Here is a 22,441-nt window from a genome sequence, read left to right on the forward strand (position 1 = left end):
CCCTCGATCAGCTCCCCCCTCCCTCCCCCCGTCTAGTACACACCCCTGCCCCCTAGTAAAACACTCCCCTTACACAGCAAATTCTAAAAATGTTAACCCCTTCCTCCCCAGTGACATTAGTACAGTTTCAGTGTTTTTTTTTCACTGATCACTGTATTGGTGTCACTGGGGATGTCAGTGACCCCAAGTCAGTTCCCCCCCAGTGTCAAAATGTCCGCCGCAGTCCCGCCATAAGTCGCTGGTCGCCGCCATATGTCGCTGATTGCCGCTATATGTCGCTATTCGACGCCATTATTAGTATAAATAAAAATTAAAAATCCCAGTATCTTTCCCGCCATTTGTAAATGCTATAACTTTCACGTAAACCAATTAATTTACACGTATTGTTTTTTTTTTTTAGCAAAGACATGTCGCAGAATGCATTTTGGCAGACATTTATGACTAAATTTGATTTTTGCATTTTTTTTTTACTGGACATGTTTTATAGCAAAAAGTCCAAAATATTGTTTTTTTTTCCTCAAAATTGTCAGCCTTTTTTTTTATAGCGCAAAAAATAAAAACCGCACAGGCGATCAAATACCCCCAAAAGAAAGCTTAATTTGTGGGGAAAAAAAGGATGTAAATTTCATTTATGTACCTATTGCATGACCGCGCAATTGTCCGTTAAACTAGCGCAGCGCTGTATAGCAGAAAAATGGCGTAAATTGCAGTATTTATACCATAGATTGTAGACGCTATAACTTCCACACAAAGCAATCAATATATGGTTGGGATATTGGGATTTTTTTTACCAAAAACATGGAGCAGAATACATTTTGGCCAAAATTTATAACCAACTTTGAGTTTACTATATATTTTTTATAGCAGAAAGTAAAAAATATTGTTTTTCTTCAAAATATTTGGCCTTTTTTTGTTTATAGCGTCAAAAATAAAAAGCGCACAGATGATCAAATTACACCGAAAGAAAGATCTATTTGTGTGAAAAAAAGGACATAAATTTCATTTGGGTGCAGCATTGCATGACCGCGCAATTATCAATTGAATTAGTGCAGCGCCGAGTAGCAAAAAGAGGCCTGGTCATTAAGGGGGGTAAATCCTCAGGAGCTCAAGTGGTTAAATGGGATTCTGAGGGATGCCATTCATTGTAATAATTACAAATATTCTGCTGCATTTTGTCGTCTCTTGCAAGTATCTTGTGGACTGGTCCGTAACCTAATAAATGCAAAGGACAGTCCTGGATTCTGCTATTAAAGAAAAAGTAGGGCCAGAACTTTTGCTCACAAGAGTGCACTTTGTTTCAGCCGATCCAGTCTCTGGAAAGATTCTGACCATATTGTCAGGATTCACCCAGGTGAATGACTAACAGCTGGCTAAATCTCTTAGCATGCCCCTGAGAGCCTGAGCCAGCCATTCCCACTCCCTCCACAGCCTGGAACTGCAATGCCTCCCAGGGGGAGCAGAACAGAGAAGAACAAGCAAATGCTTGTACTCCAGCGCTGGACGATGGACTCCGAAGTGACTGAAACCATGCATGGATAGCCTATGGAATGCACGCCTTGCTGCCCTCAACGGACCAGGGAAATCCAAATGAACTACATGTAAAAAGACAGAGAGAGGGTGCAAAGGCCTAGTGCATTACCTTAATGCATTTTTTTTCTTTTGTGAGTATATCACATTTTATACAATAAACCAACTTTTTAAGGTAATGCACTAGGCCTTTGCACCCTCTCTCTGTCTTTTTGCATGTGGGGCAGAACAGAGAGCCAGAGGCTGACAGTCCATGGCTCTCTACTCACTGTCCAAGAACTGAATGGTCTTGATCACTCAGTTCTCTTATCTGGCTGATGCTACATCCACCTATGGGTCAAGGCACGGCAGAGGAAGACAGCCTGTGGATGATTGCTTCTATTCACTTATTTCCTCTAAAGTTGTTGAAGCATTGTGGATTGATGGAGGGCAATTTCTAAAACTTCTTTTTAATGGCTCATGTGAGCTGATGGGGTCCGGAATGAGTATCGCATGTGTAACTGGTTTTGCATGGGATGGTGGAGCGCAAATAAGTAGAACAAGAAATATCGCTCATATCCGCATCTCAGACAGAGATCAAACATCTTATTTAAAGAGATCAAACATCTTATGTGTAACAAATTTGTGTGTTTTGTGCCACGTGTGATGCTTGATCTTTCTAAGCTGGCTGAGATGTGGGAGTGAACAATATTTCTTTTGCTACTTATTTGCAGCTTATTTCATATAACGAGTGGATAAGCTACAAATTTTATGATCTGTTCAGTCAAGTTGACAGGAAAATCCCAGATGTGCAGGGATGGGTTAGTGGAAGACAAGAAGAAATGCTGGGAACAAGTGTTGCTGCACTGAAAAAGCAGTTGAACTTTAAATAAAACCACACGTAGAAATAAAAACATATAGCTTGACCTACAAACCTGCATGTGTGCTTCTTGTTTTGCTCTGTGATCTTACCTTTGATGCTTATATCAGACCACCAACCAAGACAAGCCAGCAGTTAAAGTATATGTGAACCCTCACCTTGTAAAGCAACCCATTCAGGTTAAAATAGGAATGAGCACCAAAACATTTGTGTGTATGTATATATATATATGTATATATATATACATACACCGTATTTTTCGTTCCATAAGACACACCTAGGTTTTGGAGGAGGAAAACAAGAAAAAAAAATTCTGAACCAATAGACTGCAGACATAGTACAGGAGATCAGGAGATGACCAGAGACTGCAGACATAGTACAGGAGATGACCAGAGACTGCGGACATATTACAGGAGATGACCAGAGACTGCGGACAGTACAGGGGATGACCAGAGACTGCGGACACAGTACAGGAGATGACCAGAGACTGCGGACACAGTACAGGAGACTGTCAGAGACTGCGGACACAGTACAGGAGACTGTCAGAGACTGCGGACAGTACAGGAGATGACCAGAGACTGCGGACACAGTACAGGAGATGACCAGAGACTGCGGACACAGTACAGGAGATGACCAGAGACTGCAGACACAGTACAGGAAATGAACAGAGACTGCGGACATAGTACAGGGGATGACCAGAGACTGTGGATCTTTAGGAAGGGGGGAGCGGTTACCCAAATTTGACAGGTATCCGCTCCCACTTCCTCCCTCCCTGTCTTCTGGGACACATGACAGGTCCCAGAAGACTGCCGGACCATTCACAAAGCGCAACGCTTCTTGCGCATGCGAATTGGGCACCCGGCTGTGAAGCGGCAAGCTGTCACATCCGGGTGCCCACACTAAAGATGCCGGAGAGAAGAAAGTGAGGACAGCGCTGGACCGAGGAACAGGTAAGGTTCTGCTGCAGACAACAACCGAGCGGCTGGCCTGGTATCATGACACAGCGACAGTGGGAATACTGGGCCAGCCACTCCATATTCACTCCATAAGATGCACAGACATTTTCCCCCATTTTTTGGGGAAAAAGTGCATCTTATGGAGTGAAAAATATGGTGTGTGTGTGTGTATATATATATATATATATATATAAATATTTTTCTTTTTTTAGAAGTGATCACATGAACTCTGTTCTCATTTGTGTAAGGGGCTTATAGAGGTGGGGCTGGAGAAACAGCAGTACACTAATCTTCCCAGAGAATGGCTATGCAGGGGGCTCAGGAGCTTCGTGCACGGAGCGCGCTCAGGAGCCTCTGAGTTCCCTGGCTGACTCTTACCAGCCGCCCCCCCCCCCCTCGTCCCCAACACCTCAGAAACCCCACGGAGAGCTGAGACTAACCGTCACTACCGGGACCCGCCGAGTTCCCCCGTGGGGGTAGGGGAAGGGGAATGAAGACGAGCCCGCCTTGCCAGGGCCGAAAGACGCTTCTCGACACCATCGCCTGAATGGTGTGAGGCGGCGGCTTCTCCTCGACAGCACAGCAGCCCACGCCACCATTCGCAGCCTCGGCTGTCAATCACTGGGTCCCGGCCGGTGATTACTTGCCGGCATCCTGTGATTGCCAAGCATCTGCGACGGGGAAGGCGGGGGGGAGAACTGTTAGTAAACAATACAGTTCTCTCCCCTGTCAGCTCCTGACAAATAAATATGTGAATAAATCTATAGATAAAAGAGTGACTTTTAGTGTTTGATGAAATAATCTGACATATAATCAGCAACGTAAATTAAAGTCCAAAATTCTGTGGAATCCGTGCTAGTGATATCCCTGATAGGAACTGGTAATATGATTGCACTCACCAGAAGCGCAATATTAACCACTTGCCGCCCAGCCACCGCATATAAACGGCGGCAAGGCGGCACTCGTAGGCAAAACCACGTTTTAAAAGGTGGCTCTGCAAAACAGGTAGGGGCCGCGGGTGTCAGCAGCGGGTCTCCGCCGCCGGGTCACAGCCGGTTTTTACCGGCCGTTTTCCCTTGATGAGCTGTGATCGCTGACACAGAGCAGAGCTACATTGTTTACACACAGCCCTGCTCTGTGACAGTTCCCCGACAAGCTGAAGAGGGAGAGAAGAGTTTCTCTCCCTCGATCAGCTCCCCCCTTCCTCCCCCCCAGTACACACCCCTGCCCCCTAGTAAAACACTCCCCTCACACAGTGAACACTAAATATGTTAAACCCTTCCTCCCCAGTGACATTAGTACAGTGTCAGTGGGGTTTTTTTGCACTGATCACTGTATTGGTGTCACTGGGGATGTCAGTGACCCCAAGTCAGTTCCCCCCCAGTGTCAAAATGTCCGCCGCAGTCCCACCATAAGTCGCTGATCGCCGCCATATGTTGCTTATTAAGTAATCAAAGGTCCTCCTGCGCTATAAATGGAAATAAAGACTAACTTAAAGCTGCCAACACTCACCAACTGATACCTAAAACAGTGTAAATAACATAAATAAATAGTGTGGCGCTCATAAAAAAAAAATATACTAAAAAATACGTGACCAGTCAATAAATACTAAAAAATATATCAGTGACCAATTCATATAATGATCCAGGGTGATCCTGCAAGCCTGTTGGCCCCTAGGGGTCACTGGGAGGAGGTGAGGAGGCAATCTAGCCACCAATAGGAGAAGATTTTGGCACAATCACGAATTGGTCAATTACCACTACACATTGCATGATTATGTTTATCACTAAAAGGACATATTTTTGATCGAATTTTGAAAGAGTGGTCACTTTTTTGCACTGTTTTGGCACTAGCACTTTAAGATTTATTACAATCTTGTTATTAGCTCATTCAGTAGGAGAGTGAGTATGGTATTTAATTTTTTAGACACTTGGTACCGTATTTTCCGGCATATAAGACGACCCCCTACTTTTCCTGTTAAAATATAGGGTTTGAGCTATACTCGCCGTATAAGACTACCCCTCTTCCAACGCACACCAAATAAAAATGAAAAAACATCAGATTTGATTTCAAGATGGTATGGTATTTCAGTATGGTATTCCAATGATGGGGTGCTATTCCTCCCACTGACACCAATGATGAGGCACTACTCCTCCCACTGACACCAATGATGGGGCACTATTTCATCCACTGACACCAATGATGGGGCACTATTCCTCCCACTGATACCAATGATGGGACACTATTCCTCCCACTGACACCAATGATGGTGCCCCATCATTAGTGTCAGTGTGTGAGGAATAGTGCCCCATCATTAGTCAGTGGGAGGAATAGTGCCCCATCATTAGTCAGTGGGAGGAATAGTGCCCCATCATTGGTGTCAGTGGGAAGACTCGTGCCCCATCATTGGTGTCAGTGGGAGGAATAGTGTCCCATCATTGGTGTCAGTGGGAGGAATAGTGCTCCATCATTGGTGTCAGTGGGAGGAATAGCACCCCATCATTGGTATCAGTGGGAGGAATAGCACCCCATCATTGGTATCAGTGGAAGGAATAGAACCCCATCATTGGTGTCAGTGGGAGGAATAGCACCCCATCATTGGTGTCAGTGGGAGGAATAGCGCCCCATCATTGGTATCAGTGGCAGGAATTGCGCCCCATCATTGGTGTCAGTGGGAGGAATAGCACCCCATCATTCGTATCAGTGGCAGGAATTGCGCCCCATCATTGGTGTCAGTGGCAGGAATTGCGCCCCATCATTGGTGTCAGTGGGAGGAATTGCGCCCCATCATTGGTGTCAGTGGGAGGAATTGCGCCCCATCATTGGTGTCAGTGGGAGGAATTGCGCCCCATCATTGGTATCAGTGGGGAGAATAGTGCCCCATCATTGGTGTCAGTGGGGAGAATAGTGCCCCATCGTTGGTGTCAGTGGGGAGAATAGTGCCCCATCGTTGGTGTCAGTGGGGGAAAAATAGTGCCCCATCGTTGGTGTCAGTGGGGAGAATAGTGCCCCATCGTTGGTGTCAGTGGGGGTGGAATAGTGCCCCATCCTTGGTACCAGTGGAAGGAATAGTGCCCCATCGTTGGTGTCAGTGGGGGAGGAATAGTGCCCCATCGTTGGTATCAGTGGGGAGAACAGTGCCTCATCGTTGGTGTCAGTGGGGGAGGAACAGTGCTTCATCGTTGGTGTCAGTGGGGGAGGAACAGTGCCTCATCGTTGGTGTCAGTGGGGGAGGAACAGTGCCTCATCGTTAGTGTCAGTGGGGGAGGAACAGTGCCTCATCGTTGGTGTCAGTGGGAGAGGAATAGTGCCCCATCGTTAGTGTCAGTGGGGGAGAGGAGCGGCTGCTCCTTCTTCCAGTGCGGCCACTCAATTTTCGCGGGGCCGCTTGGCTCCGCCTCCTCGCCGGTGATTGGTCGCCTGTGTGCCTTTCCAGTGCTGGCGCCCAATCACCGGTGAGGAGGCGGAGCCGAGCGGCCGCGTGACCATCGAGCGGCCGAACTGAAAGAAGGAGCAACCGCGCTTCCTGGACCAGATCGTCGTGGGACCGGAGCCAGGTAAGGTACAGCAGCCCCTCTGTCCACCCCTGTACTTAGTGTCCGTTGGAGGAGGAGGGGGGGCGGCGCCGCGCCGCCCCTCAAAAAAGTGCCGCACTGACACTGGCTCGCACCGGCGTATAAGACGACCCACGACTTTTCAGAAGATTTTCAGGGGTTGAAAAGTCGTCTTATACGCCGGAAAATACGGTATATTAATTTATTTAGAGTGTGAACACGCATGTTCAATATGGAACACATTTATTTATTATAAGTTTGACACTATATATATATTTTTCACTATTGTTATAAAGTATTTGATTGTATGAATTTAGATCATTATATGAATTGGTCACTGATATATTTTTTAGTATTTATTGATTTGTCACGTATTTTTTAGTATTTTTTCTTTTTTATGAGCGCCACACTATTTATTTATGATATGTCGCTGATCGCCACCATTATTAGTATAAAAAAAATTTAAAATCGCAGTATCTTTCCCGCCATTTGTAAACGCTATAACTTTCACGTAAACCAATTAATTTACACGTATTGGTTTTTTTTTAGCAAAGACATGTCGCAGAATGCATTTTGGCAGAAATTTATGACTAAATTTGATTTTTGCATTTTTTTTTACTGGACATGTTTTATAGCAAAAAGTCCAAAATATTGTTTTTTTTTCCTCAAAATTGTCAGCCTTTTTATTTATAGCGCAAAAAATAAAAACCGCACAGGCGATCAAATACCACCAAAAGAAAGCTCAATTTGTGGGAAAAAAAGGATGTAAATTTCATTTATGTACCGTATTGCATGACCGCGCAATTGTCCGTTAAACTAGTGCAGCGCTGTATAGCAGAAAAATGGCGTAAATTGCAGTATCTATACCAGGGGTGGGCAAACTTTTTGACTTGAGGGCCGCAATGGGTTCATATATTGGACCCGGGGGCCGGACCAAGAGTAGATGAATGATGTGTATGTGTCATCCATAGTAAGTATAGTAATATTCCCCCATAGTAAGCATAGTAATTAATCCCCCATATAGTAATTCATCCCCCATATAGTAATTCATCCCCCATAGTAATTCATCCCCCATATAGTAATTCATCCCCCATAGTAAGTCATCCCCCATATAGTAATTCATCCCCCATAGTAATTCATCCCCCATAGTAATTCATCCCCCATATAGTAATTCATCCCCCATAGTAATTCATCCCCCATATAGTAATTCATCCCCCATATAGTAATTCATCCCCCATAGTAATTCATCCCCCATATAGTAATTCATCCCCCATAGTAATTCATCCCCCATATAGTAATTCATCCCCCATATAGTAATTCATCCCCCATAGTAATTCATCCCCCATATAGTAATTCATCCCCCATAATAATTCATCCCCCATATAGTAATTCATCCCCCATATAGTAATTCATCCCCCATATAGTAATTCATCCCCCATAGTAATTAATCCCCCATATAGTAATTCATCCCCCATATAGTAATTCATCCCCCATATAGTAATTCATCCCCCATAGTAATTCATCCCCCATATAGTAATTCATCCCCCATAATAATTCATCCCCCATATAGTAATTCATCCCCCATAGTAATTCATCCCCCATATAGTAATTCATCCCCCATAATAATACATCCCCCATATAGTAATTCATCCCCCATAGTAATTCATCCCCCATAGTAATTCATCCCCCATAGTAATTCATCCCCCATGTTTTGTTATATATCCCCCACGGTACTATTCCCCCCCAAGTAGTAAGCCAAGTCCCCCCTGTGTCAATTCACTTACCTTTGCTCCGCGCGTTCCTCTCGCCGTGTTCCCGTGCCGTTCCGGTCTTCAGGGCGGACTGTGAGAGGAGCCTAGCTCCCCTCACGTTCGTCACGCTGCCCCGCCTACACACATCCTGACAGCCAATGTATCACGCTCCGCGGGCCGAATTAAAAGGTCCGCCGGGCCGTATACAGCCCGCGGGCCATAGTTTGCCCATTGCTGATCTATACCATAGTTTGTAGACGCTATAACTTTCACACAAAGCAATCAATATACACTTATTGGGATTTTTTTTAACAAAAACATGTAGCAGAATACATTTTGGCCTAAATTTATAACCAACTTTGAATTTACTATATATTTTTTATAGCTGAAAGTAAAAAATATTGTTTTTCTTCAAAATTTTTGGTATTTTTTTGTTTACGGCGTGAAAAATAAAAAGCGCACAGGTGATCAAATTACACCAAAAGAAAGCTCTATTTGTGTGAAAAAAAGGACGCAAAATTATCAGTTGAATTAGCGCAGCGCCGAGTAGCAAAAAGAGGCCTGGTCATTGGGGGGGTAAATCCTCTGGAGCTCAAGTGGTTAAAGCGCATGTATACATTTTGGCCTAAATTTATGACGAAATGTGATTTTTAATTTTTTTTTACTGGATTTGTCTTATAGCAAAAATATTGTTTTTTTTCTCAAAATTGTCAGTCTTTTTTTTTTTATAGAGCAAAAAATAAAAAACGCACAGGTGATCAAATACCACCGAACGAAAGTTCAATTTGTGGGAAAGAAACAACGTAAATTTCATTTGGGTGCAGTGTTGCATGACTGCGCAATTGTCAGTTAAAATAACGCAGCGCCGTATCACAAAAAAAAGGCCTGGTCAGGAAGTGGGGGAATCCTCTGGAGGGCAAGGGGTTAAAAAATATGATGATACATCAGCTGCAGGTCTGAACTACTCACTTGTCTGACAACTGCTGATTATTTTTAGCAATGTTTTTCAATTGGACAGAGACTAAGATCTCATCCAATCAGCACAGAGATCTGTTATACTTATCTATCGTGTTTGTGATTTTCTGAGACACGCTTACTTTCGATTTATACTTTTCTAAAGTTTTGGGTGTTTTTTTTCTTGTCATCCACAAGATATCTCACCAGGAAGATGAAAATACCAGCTTTTATTCTTCTCTTTCTGGATTTGTCAGGAGTGTGTCCTGGTAAGTAAATTGGTGAAATATTATTTACTAGCAAAACCTGTTTACTTTGTTCCAGAGCGTTATCTGCTTTCGCCCTGGTTCACACTGATGAAAACTGTCATGTGATTTGACCGTTCAAATAACATCCAATGATTGGCAGTGGAACTGTTCTAATAAGTGCGACTCTGACTAAGGCTGGCCATACATTATACAATTTTCTTGAGATTTTTGGTTTAGATTTACCAAAAACCATATAGTAGGAGGTCAAACCTAAACAACATTTTCAATTGTATCCAATTAAGCAGGCTCTTGCACTACATAGTTGAAGGCAAATCTAAAGGAAATTGGGCAGAAAATTGTAGTGTATGGCCCGCCTTAGTCAGAGTCTCACTGATTTGAAAAGTGGTTCCTGCACTACTCCCACAGAAGCAGGAGGAGAAAACACTGGGGGCCTTGTGATTAGTGACTAGGATCAGAAAGAAAGGACGCTGGGGGGGGGTCGTATAATCAGTTAGGGAAACAACTAATGTTCAGAACATAAAAAGTTAGGAAGATTAAGAATACAATATATAAAATATAATTTATAATATTGTGTTCCTGTATTATCCCCAATTACGATAGTGGTTAACAACAGGAGTACCGGCAGGCAACTCGTTGCACATCTTGCGCCATGTACACATTCCTTGAACAACCATTTGTAGGTGAATACTGCTGCACAAAGTGTGAGCAGGTTGTTTCCCTGAAAACCCAGATCCTGAATCTAGGACAACAACTGGCAACACTTCATAGCACTGTCAACCTGAAAGAGAGTTTAGACCAGCAATGGGCAAACTACGGCCCGCGGGTCGGCCGATCGGCCGATTTTCGCGGCAATTAGTGGGCAAATCGGCCGATTTTTTGCCAATAAAAAATCTGCGCATGAGCAGTGACCTGCAAGAGGAAGACAAAAAGAAGAAAAAGAAGAAGAGGAAGAGGATGAAGAAGAGGATGAAGAAGAAGAAGAAGAAGAGGAAGAAGAAGAGGATGAAGAAGAGGATGAGGAAGAAGAAGAAGAGGAGGATGAGGAGGAAGAAGAAGAAGAAGAAGAGGATGAGGATGAAGAAGAAGAAGAAGAAGAGGATGATGAAGAAGAAGAAGAAGAAGAAGAGGATGAGGATGAGGAAGAAGAACAAGAAGAACAAGAAGAGGATGAGGATGTAGAAGAAGAGGATGAGGATGAAGAAGAAGAAGAAGAAGAGGATGAGGAAGAAGAAGAAGAAGAAGAAGAAGAGGATGAGGATGAAGAAGAAGAAGAGGATGAGGATGAAGAAGAAGAAGAGGATGAGGATGAAGAGGATGAGGATGAAGAAGAGGATGAGGATGAAGAAGAAGAAGAGGATGAGGATGATGATGATGATGAAGAAGAGGATGAGGATGATGAAGAAGAAGAAGAAGAAGAATGAAAATAAGAAGAATTCCAGTCTAGCAAAAAGTGTCTCTGCAGAGAGCTCCGCTATTTCTGACAGTTCTCTGACAGTTCTTTGACATTTACAGCGGTTGCAACAATGTATCTATTTGTTTCCGAATAAAAACATCTGTATCCTAAATGGAAACAAATAGATACAATGTTTCAACCGCTGTAAATGTGAAGGAACTGTCAGAGAACTGTCAGAAATAGCGGAGCTCTCTGCAGGGACACTTTTTGCCGGCTGTAGAAGGGATGAAAATCGGCCGTTTTTTTTTACCATTGATGGTAACGTCGGCTGCTTGAACGACTGAATTTTCGTTTTTTAAAAGAAAAATCTGCCGTTTTTCTCCCCATCTATGGCCTGCATTAGTCTTAAAATATAAGCACAGCTTAGTGACCGCAATGGTACCAGATGACTAGCAAAAAGCTAACATGATACCCATATTCAAAAAAGGACTAAGATATACAGTGGGGCAAAAAAGTATTTAGTCAGCCACCAATTGTGCAATTTTCCCACTTAAAAAGATGAGAGAGGCCTGTAATTGGCATCATAGGTAGACCTCAACTATGAGAGACAAAATGAGAAAACAAATCCAGACAATCACATTGGCTGATTTGGAAAGAATTTATTTGCAAATTATGGTGGAAAATAAGTATTTGGTCACCTACAAACAAGCAAGATTTCTGGCTCTCACAGACCTGTACCTTCTTCTTTAAGAGGCTCCTCTGTCCTGCACTCATTACCTGTATCAATGCCACCTGTTTCAACTTGTTATCAGTATAAAAGACACCTGTCCACAACCTCAAACAGTCACACTCCAAACTCCACTATGGTGAAGACCAAAGAGGTGTTGAAGGAGACCAGAAACAAAATTGTAGATCTGCACCAGGCTGGGAAGACTGAATCTGCAATAGGCAAGCAGCTTGGTGTGAACAAATCAACTGTGGGAGCAATAATTAGAAAATGGAAGACATACAAGACCACTGATAATCTCCCTCGATCTGGGGCTCCACACAATATCTTACCCCGTGGGGTCAAAATTATCACAAAAACGGTGAACAAAAATCCCAGGACCACACGGGGAGACTTAGTGAATGATCTACAGAGAGCTGGGACCAAGGTAAAAAAAAGGCTACCATCAGTAACACACTACGCCGCCAGGGACTCAGATCCTGCGGTGCCAGACGTGTCCCCCTGCTTAAGCCAGTACATGTCCGGGCCCGTCTGAAGTTTGCTAGAGAGCATTTGGATGATCCAGAAGAGGATTGGGAGAATGTCATATGGTCAGATGAAACCATAATAGAACTGTTTGGTAGAAACACAACTCGTCGTGTTTGGAGGAGAGAGAATGCTGAGTTGCATCCAAAGAACACCATACCTACTGTGAAGCATGGGGGTGGCAACATCATGCTTTGGGGCTGTTTCTCCGCAAAGGGACCAGGATGACTGATCCATGTACAGGACAGAATGAATGAGGCCATGTATCGTGAGATTTTGAGTGCAAACCTCCTTCCATCAGCAAGGGCATTGAAGATGAAACATGGCTCGGTCTTCCAACATGACAATGATCCCAAACATACCGCCCGGGCAACGAAGGAGTGGCTTCGTAAGAAGCATTTCAAGGTCTTGGAGTGGCCTAGCCAGTCTCCAGATCTCAACCCCATAGAAAACCTTTGGAGGGAGTTGAAAGTCCGTGTTGCCCAGCGACAGCCCCAAAACATCACTGCTCTAGAGGAGATCTGCATGGAGGAATGGGCCAACATACCAGCAACAGTGTGTGCCAACCTTGTGAAGACTTACAGGAAACGTTTGACCTCTGTCATTGCCAACAAAGGATATATAACAAAGTATTGAGATGAACTTTTCATATTGACCAAATACTTATTTTCCACCATAATTTGCAAATAAATTCTTTCCAAATCAGCCAATGTGATTGTCTGGATTTTTTTTCTCATTTTGTCTCTCATAGTTGAGGTCTACCTATGATGCCAATTACAGGCCTCTCTCATCTTTTTAAGTGGGAGAACTTGCACAATTGGTGGCTGACTAAATACTTTTTTGCACCACTGTAGTATACCTTTACTTTTTTCAGGCTACTCTAACATTTGAGGGCATTACTGAACAGCATATATGGATAAATATTTTATTTTCTTATTTTGTACATTGAAATTAAACCATAAAACAAACACTGAATAAATTGTAACTTATAACTTTTTGGATGTGGAGGCTGCATTGGTTTTCCTTTTTTTTCACCTGGTGATTAACCAGTAAGTCAGTTATTTTTCAGCTTCCTTTACTATACCAAGCTGCCCAGACAAAGTGGCGGTTACAGAGTTGAGACAAACCATTTACTACTGACAGGAGTGCTTACAACTGTCAGTTTTTTGTATGTATTTTTGTAAAACCTTTAGGGCCAGGTCACACTATAGAAATGCAGTCCAGATGTGTTCAGGTGCATTTTTTTGACATTTTTTGTACTTCAATGTTTTTATTAATTTATAAACAGTTTAACCACTTTTACCCCCTTCCTGTCCAGGCCAATTTTCAGCTTTCAGTGCTATCACACTTTGAATGACAATTGCGCTGTCATGCAATATGAATTTTTTAGCACTTTTTTTAGACAGGTAAAGCTTTATTTTGGTGGTATTTATTCGCCACTGGGATTTTTATTTTTTTTGCTATGTAAATGAAAAAGTCAAAAAAATTTGAAAAAAAGTGTTTTTCTTATAAAAGTTTGCAAATAAATAATATTTCATCATAAATCTTGGCCAAAATGTATTCTGTTATCTTTTTAGTAAAAAAAAAACCCCAAATTAGTTTATAACCAAAAATTATAATTTTTAAACATTTTTTTTATTTTTTTAAATCATTTGTTTTTTTTATTTTTTTTTACATACTGTCAGCCTAGCAGTACAGTGACACTGTACTACTTGTGGGGGGTGATGAAGATTTTTTTTTTTTTTACACTGATTGCTTTTATACCCTTAAAGGCGGTCATTTAAAAGCAATCATTTCTCCTTCTTTCTGGCTGCATTTTTGCAGGCATTGAGAACTACTGTGTGAGCTGTGATTAGTCACAGCTTTTCACATGGTACAAGGCTGTTGTGAATAGCCTTGTACCATGTGATCTCTGTGATTTCACATGTAGTAAGCAATGATGTCACAAGTGACATCTTGCTTACTACTCTGCATGTGATCACTGATTGGCCAATCAGTGATCACATGATCGGGACCTCGCACAGAGGTCCCGTCCGACGATCGGTGTTCCACTGTGTCCCAGGGAGCGCGCATAAGCAGGGTGCAGGGAGGCCGTTTATGCGCCGTGGCTAGGCCCACCTTTCCCTGACATTCAGGCCCTCCTAACCCTCTTGTATCCTTGCTATATTGTCTCCCTTTATATTGTAAAGCGCTGAGCAAACTGTTGGCGCTATATAAATCCTGTATTATTATACAGTAATAATAATAATAGGTGTTTTTTTGGCAGGGGCGTTTTTGGGGCTGGAAAAAAAACTCAGAACTAGTGGGTTTCTAGAGGAGTTTTTTAGTTGTAAAAACACAACGCTGAAAAAAGTAATAAAACGCGGAAAACCGGCATTTTTGGACTTTTTTGAGCAAAGAAAAAACATTTTTTTAATTAAAAAAATCAAACATGGAAAAATGCGCCTAAATGCTAATACAAACAAGCTAAAAATCGCTCAAAAACCTGCGTTTTTAACTTGACTTTACACAGCTAATGCTACCAGCATTATTACAAATGCCCCGTGTGCATGGAGCTTAAGAATTAGTAAGCTGCAATATAAAAAATTTTAGCTTTTTGGGTTTAATACCACGTTAATGTGTCAGAATAGTAAAGCTCAAACATTTTGTGTTTTACTGCAGGAGAGCTTTATTCCTCTTTTATATCAGCATTTTGTAACACGTAATGACGTGGCTCTGTTCTCTGTGGAATTCTCCTGTGAACCCAGGATGGGGAGGGGGGGGGGGGTGAAGTCTGGAAATGCCAGGCTCACAGGAAGCTGGCTGGTGCTGGGTGTAACCAGGTAGGGGATGGTGCCACCTCTCTGGATTGGTGAGTAGGTGAGTATGAGGATGACAGAATTGAATATCAGATGATTATACTGTATTATTACTGTATGGATTGTTTTATTTAAATGGTCATTGTAGTTAGGTGAACTAATGCAGGCCATACATGGTTCGAATTCTGAACAATTTTCGTACAAAAATTGGTCGATTTTCGCTCTATTAGTGGGGCAATGGCATCTGCCAATTTTCGTGGCATTTATTGGGCATGCTGGAAAATTCGTGAAAAATGACCTATTTTCGAAATAATTTGTGGCATCATTGGATTACAGAACGAAGGACGTTTCAATTTTCGAACGAAAAATCATTTGGAATTCGAACCATGTATGGCCTACATTAGCCTTATTATTTGTTAAAACAATGTTCTATATGAATTGGAAAACCAGAATCAACATAGCACAAGTAATGTCGCTCACAGTGTGCGGTGATATGTAACAGTCTGCATTTCTCACGCAGAGAGTCACACTTTGCGGTATTATCACACAGTACTCTCACATAAAAGATCAGCTCAGCCAGAATTCTTTGTATCTGGATACCTGGATGATAAAGAAATTGTAAATTACAACAGTGAGTCTCATATGGCTCTTCCTGTGGCTCTGTGGATGGAGGAGAATGAAGGACCCGAATACTGGGAAAGAGAGACACTGGATTTTAAAGGCATGGAACCTGTATGTAAGTACAGTGTGAAGGCTACAATGAGTCACCTGAACCAGACCCGAGGTGAGAATCTGGCTAAATATGATGATATATTCATATAACCCTGTGCTATTGTATGTTTTATCGTTTTGTTTATGTGCTTGTGATTTAGAAACAGAGCACAGGAGATATGCCTGGTGCTTTCAAACTGTATATTCATTATTCAACAGAACTAACATGGACCCAGTCCCCCCTAAGTGACAACTATAATAGTGAATTCAAATAGGAATGGAGAGCTGTTGGAGCGATGTACTACTCCAGCAGCTGTCCATTCCTCCTCTGATGAAGTGCGTGCGCATGTAACGCATAAGGAGGGGTCAGGACGTCGTGACGCTACGCCGCCGGAGCCATGTGGAGGCCCGGGGCCATCTTTGATTTCCTACGGTTAGTTTCACTTCTATACCCTGATGCTTTTTTTAGCTCCTGCTTGTTTGCAAACATACTCTTAACCAATAAACATAATATTTTCAATACTACACTATGGGCATCCTTCCCTGACTCCCGGAGAGGAGTATTTATTCACAGAGTCCTTGCCAAGAGGAGGAAGACTCTCTGTTAGTAAACAGCTTCATCCATCCTATAAATAGGGACCTCTTACTACTTGGATCTGAATAATCCTGACTTCTGGGCACCTGACGATGACTACTCTGAGGGAGGATTACCAGATTAGACCAGACCTATACCTGATGAGGATACCTCTGGATATAATACATAATGCGTATTATTATACTTCTGGTGAGTGCGCAATTCAACTATTACTCACGGAGCACCACCATTGAGTCTACCAGTCACTTGGCACTTTACAACTGCACAGACTGTTCATATTGTATCATATTTCAGTCATTGCAAATACTTATTGTCAGTTTTTAGCGCTGCTCTATTTTATTCTAGCTGTCCATTCCTGGCTGCAGTAGGGAGCAGTGTGGTGTGCAATTCAATGCATCACATGGCTTCTTTTTTTTTTTCAGTTGTGTACAAACTTTATTTGAAGTGTATGTAGTGCTCACCCCCTTGAGGACCGCTGGATTTTGTTTGGGCAAAACACATTTTCCACATGTTTGCATGGAGTCAGTAAAACAGTCCGTGAGCTTGTTTTTGTTGTTTTTATTAACCCCTTCCCGCCGGCGCCTCCCGGCCCTTTAAGAGTTTCAGAAGCCGGGAGGCAGGACGAGCGGGGTGAGGTTTGGGTATCTTGTGACCGCCGTGATGCGTCGTCATGGCGGTCACATTATCGGGAAAGGTCCTGATCGAAACAGCAGACCGGGACCTTTCCGTGAGTACCAGACATGTGTGCTGGGAGTGAGCAGGGTGCGCGCTCTCAGAATGTATGTTTTTTGTTAAATGCATGCAAATGTGCGGCTGCTCGGCGTCTAGGCCCAGACGCCGGGAGGCCGCACATTTGTGTGCGGCCGGCGTGAAGGGGTTAAGGGTTAATAACTTGTATGGGTCTAGGGGTATATGGGATGCCCAAGGAACTGTAAAACTTGAGCACAACGTCTTATCAAACACTTTACAAAATGATCTCTGGAATGGCCCGCAACATCTGTTCCACCTATCAGTAATAGGACACACTTTCCACTTACTAATGCATGCTAGCAGTCCTTTTTATACCTATAAAATTAAAAGTCCCAGTTTGACTTGAACATCCCTCGTATAATCAATCATGGTATCCAGCAATGCAGAGGCACGTTAATCAAGATTCCTGACCCCCGCAAAAAGGAAAAAAAAAGCATTGATTTTGATTTCTGGAACTTTGTTGAACTTTCTTTTAATAAAAGTGGGCAGGAAAAGGCCTAAAATGAAGATTACGGAAGTGGCTGTGCCCTTAAAGCTCTATCGCTTGAAACTAGTTCCAACATAAGGTGAAGAATTGTATCAGGTAGAATTGGAGGTCCCGCAAAGAAGTGAGTTCATTTGTTAAATGAACTGTGTTTCTGTCCATGTGCTTGCATGAGCTGCTTTCCATGGCGAGGAGAATCTGCAAGAGGAAAGAAGTTTTTAAAGAGACAGTGCTCCATTTTACTGAACTGTGCAACAGTGCTGTGGAGTGATTGTGAAGATGAGGCAAGTGCGCTGTCCGAGATGCAGTGAGCCAAGGCATGTGGTATTCAAGTTTCCATTTGACCCTGCTTACAGTGCAGAGTAGCATGGTCAAGCAGAGATATGTGCCTACAGTTGAGAAGTCCATTCTGAGTGCCAAGAGGGAGCAAGAGGCTGACCAAGAGCACATGTGGAGTGCAATTGCCTGTAGGAATGACATCAGGCCTGTGGACTGTATGAGAAGGGGGATGCCTACAGAAGATTGCAACACCACAAGGATATGAGCTGGGAGAGTGCCATCTCCTCCAGCAATGGGAGAAAGTGTGTCAACAGGAAGGAGGAGCTGCAGGAAAGATGTGGTTGAGCTTCACCGTCAGTGAGCTTCTGAGTCACCAGGAAGGAAACTCCCTGGAAAAAAATTGTCCAGTACCATGTTTAGAATGTGGTCATTTGGTGCATGGTATGATGACTTGTCCCAGGTTCTGGAATACCATTGGAGTTAACATTGATGGGCAAAAGACTTTACCTGAAAGCCCATTTGCCATTTTAAAAGTGTTTACAGTCAACCCTGGCAACAGTAAAGAAGTTCCTGTTGAGCCTGCTGAGGGTGCTAAAAAGATGGAGATGCCTGTTGTAAGTTCATCCAATGTCCACGGGAGGTAGTGGGTCAGTAAAAGTCCAACAGAGGAGATTCAACATACTCAAGTGAAGATGGCAACACCTAGGGTTGCCACCTCATCCCTTTAAAATCGAACACATATTAATTACACAGGTTCTGTGGCTGATTAAGGTGGCAATTAAACTCACTTAGGCTCAGTTCACACCTATGCAGTTTGTGTTTGATCCATTTCTGCAGTGATTTTTTTGTGTTTTTGCACATGTGTTTTTGATGCATTTTGGGGGGTTTTTTCAGCTTTTTGCTGGGCAGAAAAAAAGTGTCAAAATGCATCAAAACCACACTACATACTTTTCTGTAGTGTCTCCATTGAATTCTATAGAATCAAAAACGCAACGTTAGCATTTCAAACAGTCCCTGACCCTTTCCAAAAAAATGCACCGGGTGAACACACAGAGGTGAGGATGAAGAAGAAGAAGAGGATGAAGAAGAAGAGGATGAGGATGAAGAAGAGGATGAAGAAGATGAAGAAGAGGATGAAGAAGAGGAAGAAGAAGAAGAAGAGGATGAAGAAGGGGATGAAGAAGAGGATGAGGATGAAGAAGAGGATGGTGAAGAAGAGGATGAAGAAGAGGATGATGAAGAAGAGATTGAAGAAGATGAAGAAGAGGATGAAGAAGAGGAAGAAGAAAAAGAGGATGAAGAAGGGGGTGAAGAGGATGAAGAAGAGGAAGAAGTAGAAGAAGAGGATGAAGAAGGGGATGAAGAAGAAGAAGAAGAGGATGAAGAAGAGGACGAGGAAGAGGAAGAAAAAGAGGATGAGGATGAAGAAGAGGATGAGGATGAAGAAGAGGATGAAGAGGAAGAAGAGGATGAGGATGAAGAAGAGGATGAAGAAGAAAAAGAAGATGATGAAGAAGAGGATGAAGAAGAGGAAGAAGAGGATGAAGAAGGGGATGAAGAGGAAGAAGAAGAGGATGAGGATGAAGAAGAACAAGAGGATGATGAAGAAGAGGATGATGAAGAAGAGATTGAAGAAGAGGATGAAGAAGAGGAAGAAGAAAGAGGATGAAGAAGGGGGTGAAGAAGAAGAGGATGAAGAAGAGGAAGAAGAAGAGGATGAAGAAGGGGATGATGAAGAAGAAGAGGATGAGGGTGATGAAGAAGAAAAAGATGAAGAAGAAGAGGATGAAGAAGAGGATGAGGACGAAGAAGAGGATGATGAAGAAGAAAAAGATGAAGAAGAAGAGGATGAAGAAGAGGAAGAAGAAGAAGAGGATGAAGAACCGGATGAGGATGAAGAAGAGGATGAGGATGAAGAAGAGGATGAAGAAGAAGAGGAAGAAGAAGAGGATGAAGAAGAAGAGGATGAAGAAGAGGAAGAAGAAGAAGAGGATGAAGAAGAAGAGGAATTCCAGTCCGGAAAAAAGTGTCCCTGCAGAGAGCACCACTATTTCTTTGACATTTATAGCGGTTGCAACAATGTATCTATTTGTTTCCGAAAAAAACATCTGCATCCGAAATGGATACAAATAAACACATTGTTGCAACCGCTATAAATGTCAAAGCACTGTCAAAGAAATAGCAGAGCTCTCTGCAGGGACACTTTTTGCCGACTGTAGACGGGATGAAAATCAGCCGATTTTTTTTTACCATTGCTGGTAACGTCGGCCGCTTGAATGACCAATGCATGTGTCCCTTCTTCCATCCCTTCTTCTGAGGGGCAGTGCTGCCCCCCCCCCTGAAAAATGCCGCCCTAGGCAAATGCCTTGTTTGCCTTGTGGTAAATACACCTCTGGTGCCCTGTCCAAGGGGAGGGCAAGTGTTAAAACTGAATGTGATGCTTACTAAGGAATATGACAATACTCTATTGTGTTGGCTAATGATGATGGTGACGTTGGTAATGGGCTAGTGCAACTCACTAGAGATAAAAAATGTTGCTATGAATATAGTTAAAAATGCATTAAAGATCTCCCTTAGCAATGGTATCAAAGGTCATAGAGGTGTCCCTAGAAACCTCCGGGGAGTTCTGTGTGTTGAAGCTGGAGGTTGCCCAGGACCACTGTGAAGCCCCTCTGGTGAGACAAGGGGGCTTACACTTTATAATAAGAGTGTATTGGTACAGTCTGCTGACACTGAAAATACTCTTGGTAATAATGCCAAGGCTGAACATGCAAAGGTTTATGTGGTAAATGAAGCGCCTCCAGTTAAGGATGGTGAGAGTGTGAAATTGCAACCTAATGTCTCACAGTATGATATGGATAAAGGTGACATGTAATGATCAATAGTGTCACAAGACTAGGCCCTGTACAGGTTAAGGAGCATAGTTTGGGGAAAGATTTTCCACAGTTCAAGAATCGCCAGGGAGTGGAAACTTTGAATAGCTTATCTGCCCAGAAAGAAAGTTTGGAAAAAAGGCTGAAATCTTTAACAGTGGCACCTGACTTAAAAACCTCTGAATGGTAAGACAATCTGTCTGTCCTTCAGAAAGAGACGAGTATGTTCCTGCAGTCATATGGGAATGTTTGTGATGAAACTGACAGAATGAAACAAGCAAGTGTACAAAAAAAGAGAAGCGAAGCAGGTCACAAAATTGGAGAGTAAAAGGGTTCCCATACATAGACTGCAAAGAGAGATCAGTGTAACCCCAATAATAGAGCTCACACATATTTTGTTCAAAAACATGAGCCCCTCAAAGGTAAAGAGAAAAGGGTTAGAGAAAACTCAATGGGATTGATTTACTAAAGGCAAATAGACTGTGCACTTTGCAATGTGGACAAGCCCTCTGCAAGTGCAGTTACTCCAGAGCTTAGTAAATGAGATAAGGCTTCACTTTTCAAAGGATACCCAATCACGTGCAAGGAAAATTAAAAAAAAACATTTTTCTTGCACACAATTGGCTGATGAATGTCAGCAGGGCTTCTGCTCATTAACTAAACTGTGGAGCAACTGCTCTTGCAAAGTGCAACTGTACTTTGCAAAGTACACAGTCTATTTGCCTTTAGTATATCAACTCTAATGAGTACTTGGTAACTTTAATGGTAAAATGATTAGAGTGATCCCAAGAAAAGGAAGCAGATAGCACTTTTGGAAACACGCCCATAAAAAGTTATGGGGTGCCTTTATAGATCCAAACTCAATGTAGCAGGGGTGCACAGGGAAAGCCATCTGATGAGATAGGAAGTAGTTTCCCTTTGATGAAAGTGATGAGAGACCTGAGTGAGCCCATGTGAGCGATGGCTAGCACAAAGTTACCAAACTGAGGAGCTTAGGCTTGTGTGTTCTCTCTCCTTCTTGCCCACTTTGTTTTAATAACAGAGGGCAAGAAAAGTCCTAAAAAGAATATTAAGAGAATGGCTGGGTCCTTCAAAACATTGTCATTTATTAGTTCACTCATATATAGTATATACTGTATTTATTTATTTCAGGTACTTATATAGCGCTGTCCATTTACGCAGCTCTTTACACATACAGGTGAAACTCGAAAAATTAGAATATCGTGCAAAAGTTCATTTATTTCAATAATGCAACTTAAAAGGTGAAACTAATATATGAGATAGACTCATTACATGCAAAGCAAGATAGTTCAAGCCGTGATTTGTCATCATTGTGATGATTATGGCTTACAGCTCATGAAAACCCCAAATCCACAATCTCAGAAAATGAGAATATTGTGAAAAGGTGCAATATTCTCGGCTCAAAGTGTCCCACT

General features: G+C 42.6%; 1 protein-coding gene across 3 annotated transcripts in view; it reads left to right on the plus strand.

The window, feature by feature from the left end:
• Positions 1-22,441, plus strand: part of LOC149460293 (major histocompatibility complex class I-related protein 1-like) — a 125,518-nt gene that overhangs the window by 41,217 nt on the left and 61,860 nt on the right. For all 3 annotated transcript variants that reach the window (XR_016313087.1, XM_089679827.1, XM_089679828.1), the window contains exons 3-4: positions 9,800-9,870; positions 15,834-16,097. Coding sequence is in view for 2 of the 3 variants with exons in the window: in XM_089679827.1 (XP_089535953.1) it covers positions 9,800-9,870; positions 15,834-16,097 (335 nt within the window). In the remaining variant the exon portion in view is untranslated. The remainder of the gene's footprint in view (positions 1-9,799; positions 9,871-15,833; positions 16,098-22,441) is intronic.

Source organism: Staurois parvus, unplaced genomic scaffold, assembly GCF_062004578.1.
Source record: "Staurois parvus isolate SC_StPar_1 unplaced genomic scaffold, SC_StPar_1.0 ptg000232l, whole genome shotgun sequence".
NCBI classification, from domain to species: domain Eukaryota; kingdom Metazoa; phylum Chordata; class Amphibia; order Anura; family Ranidae; genus Staurois; species Staurois parvus.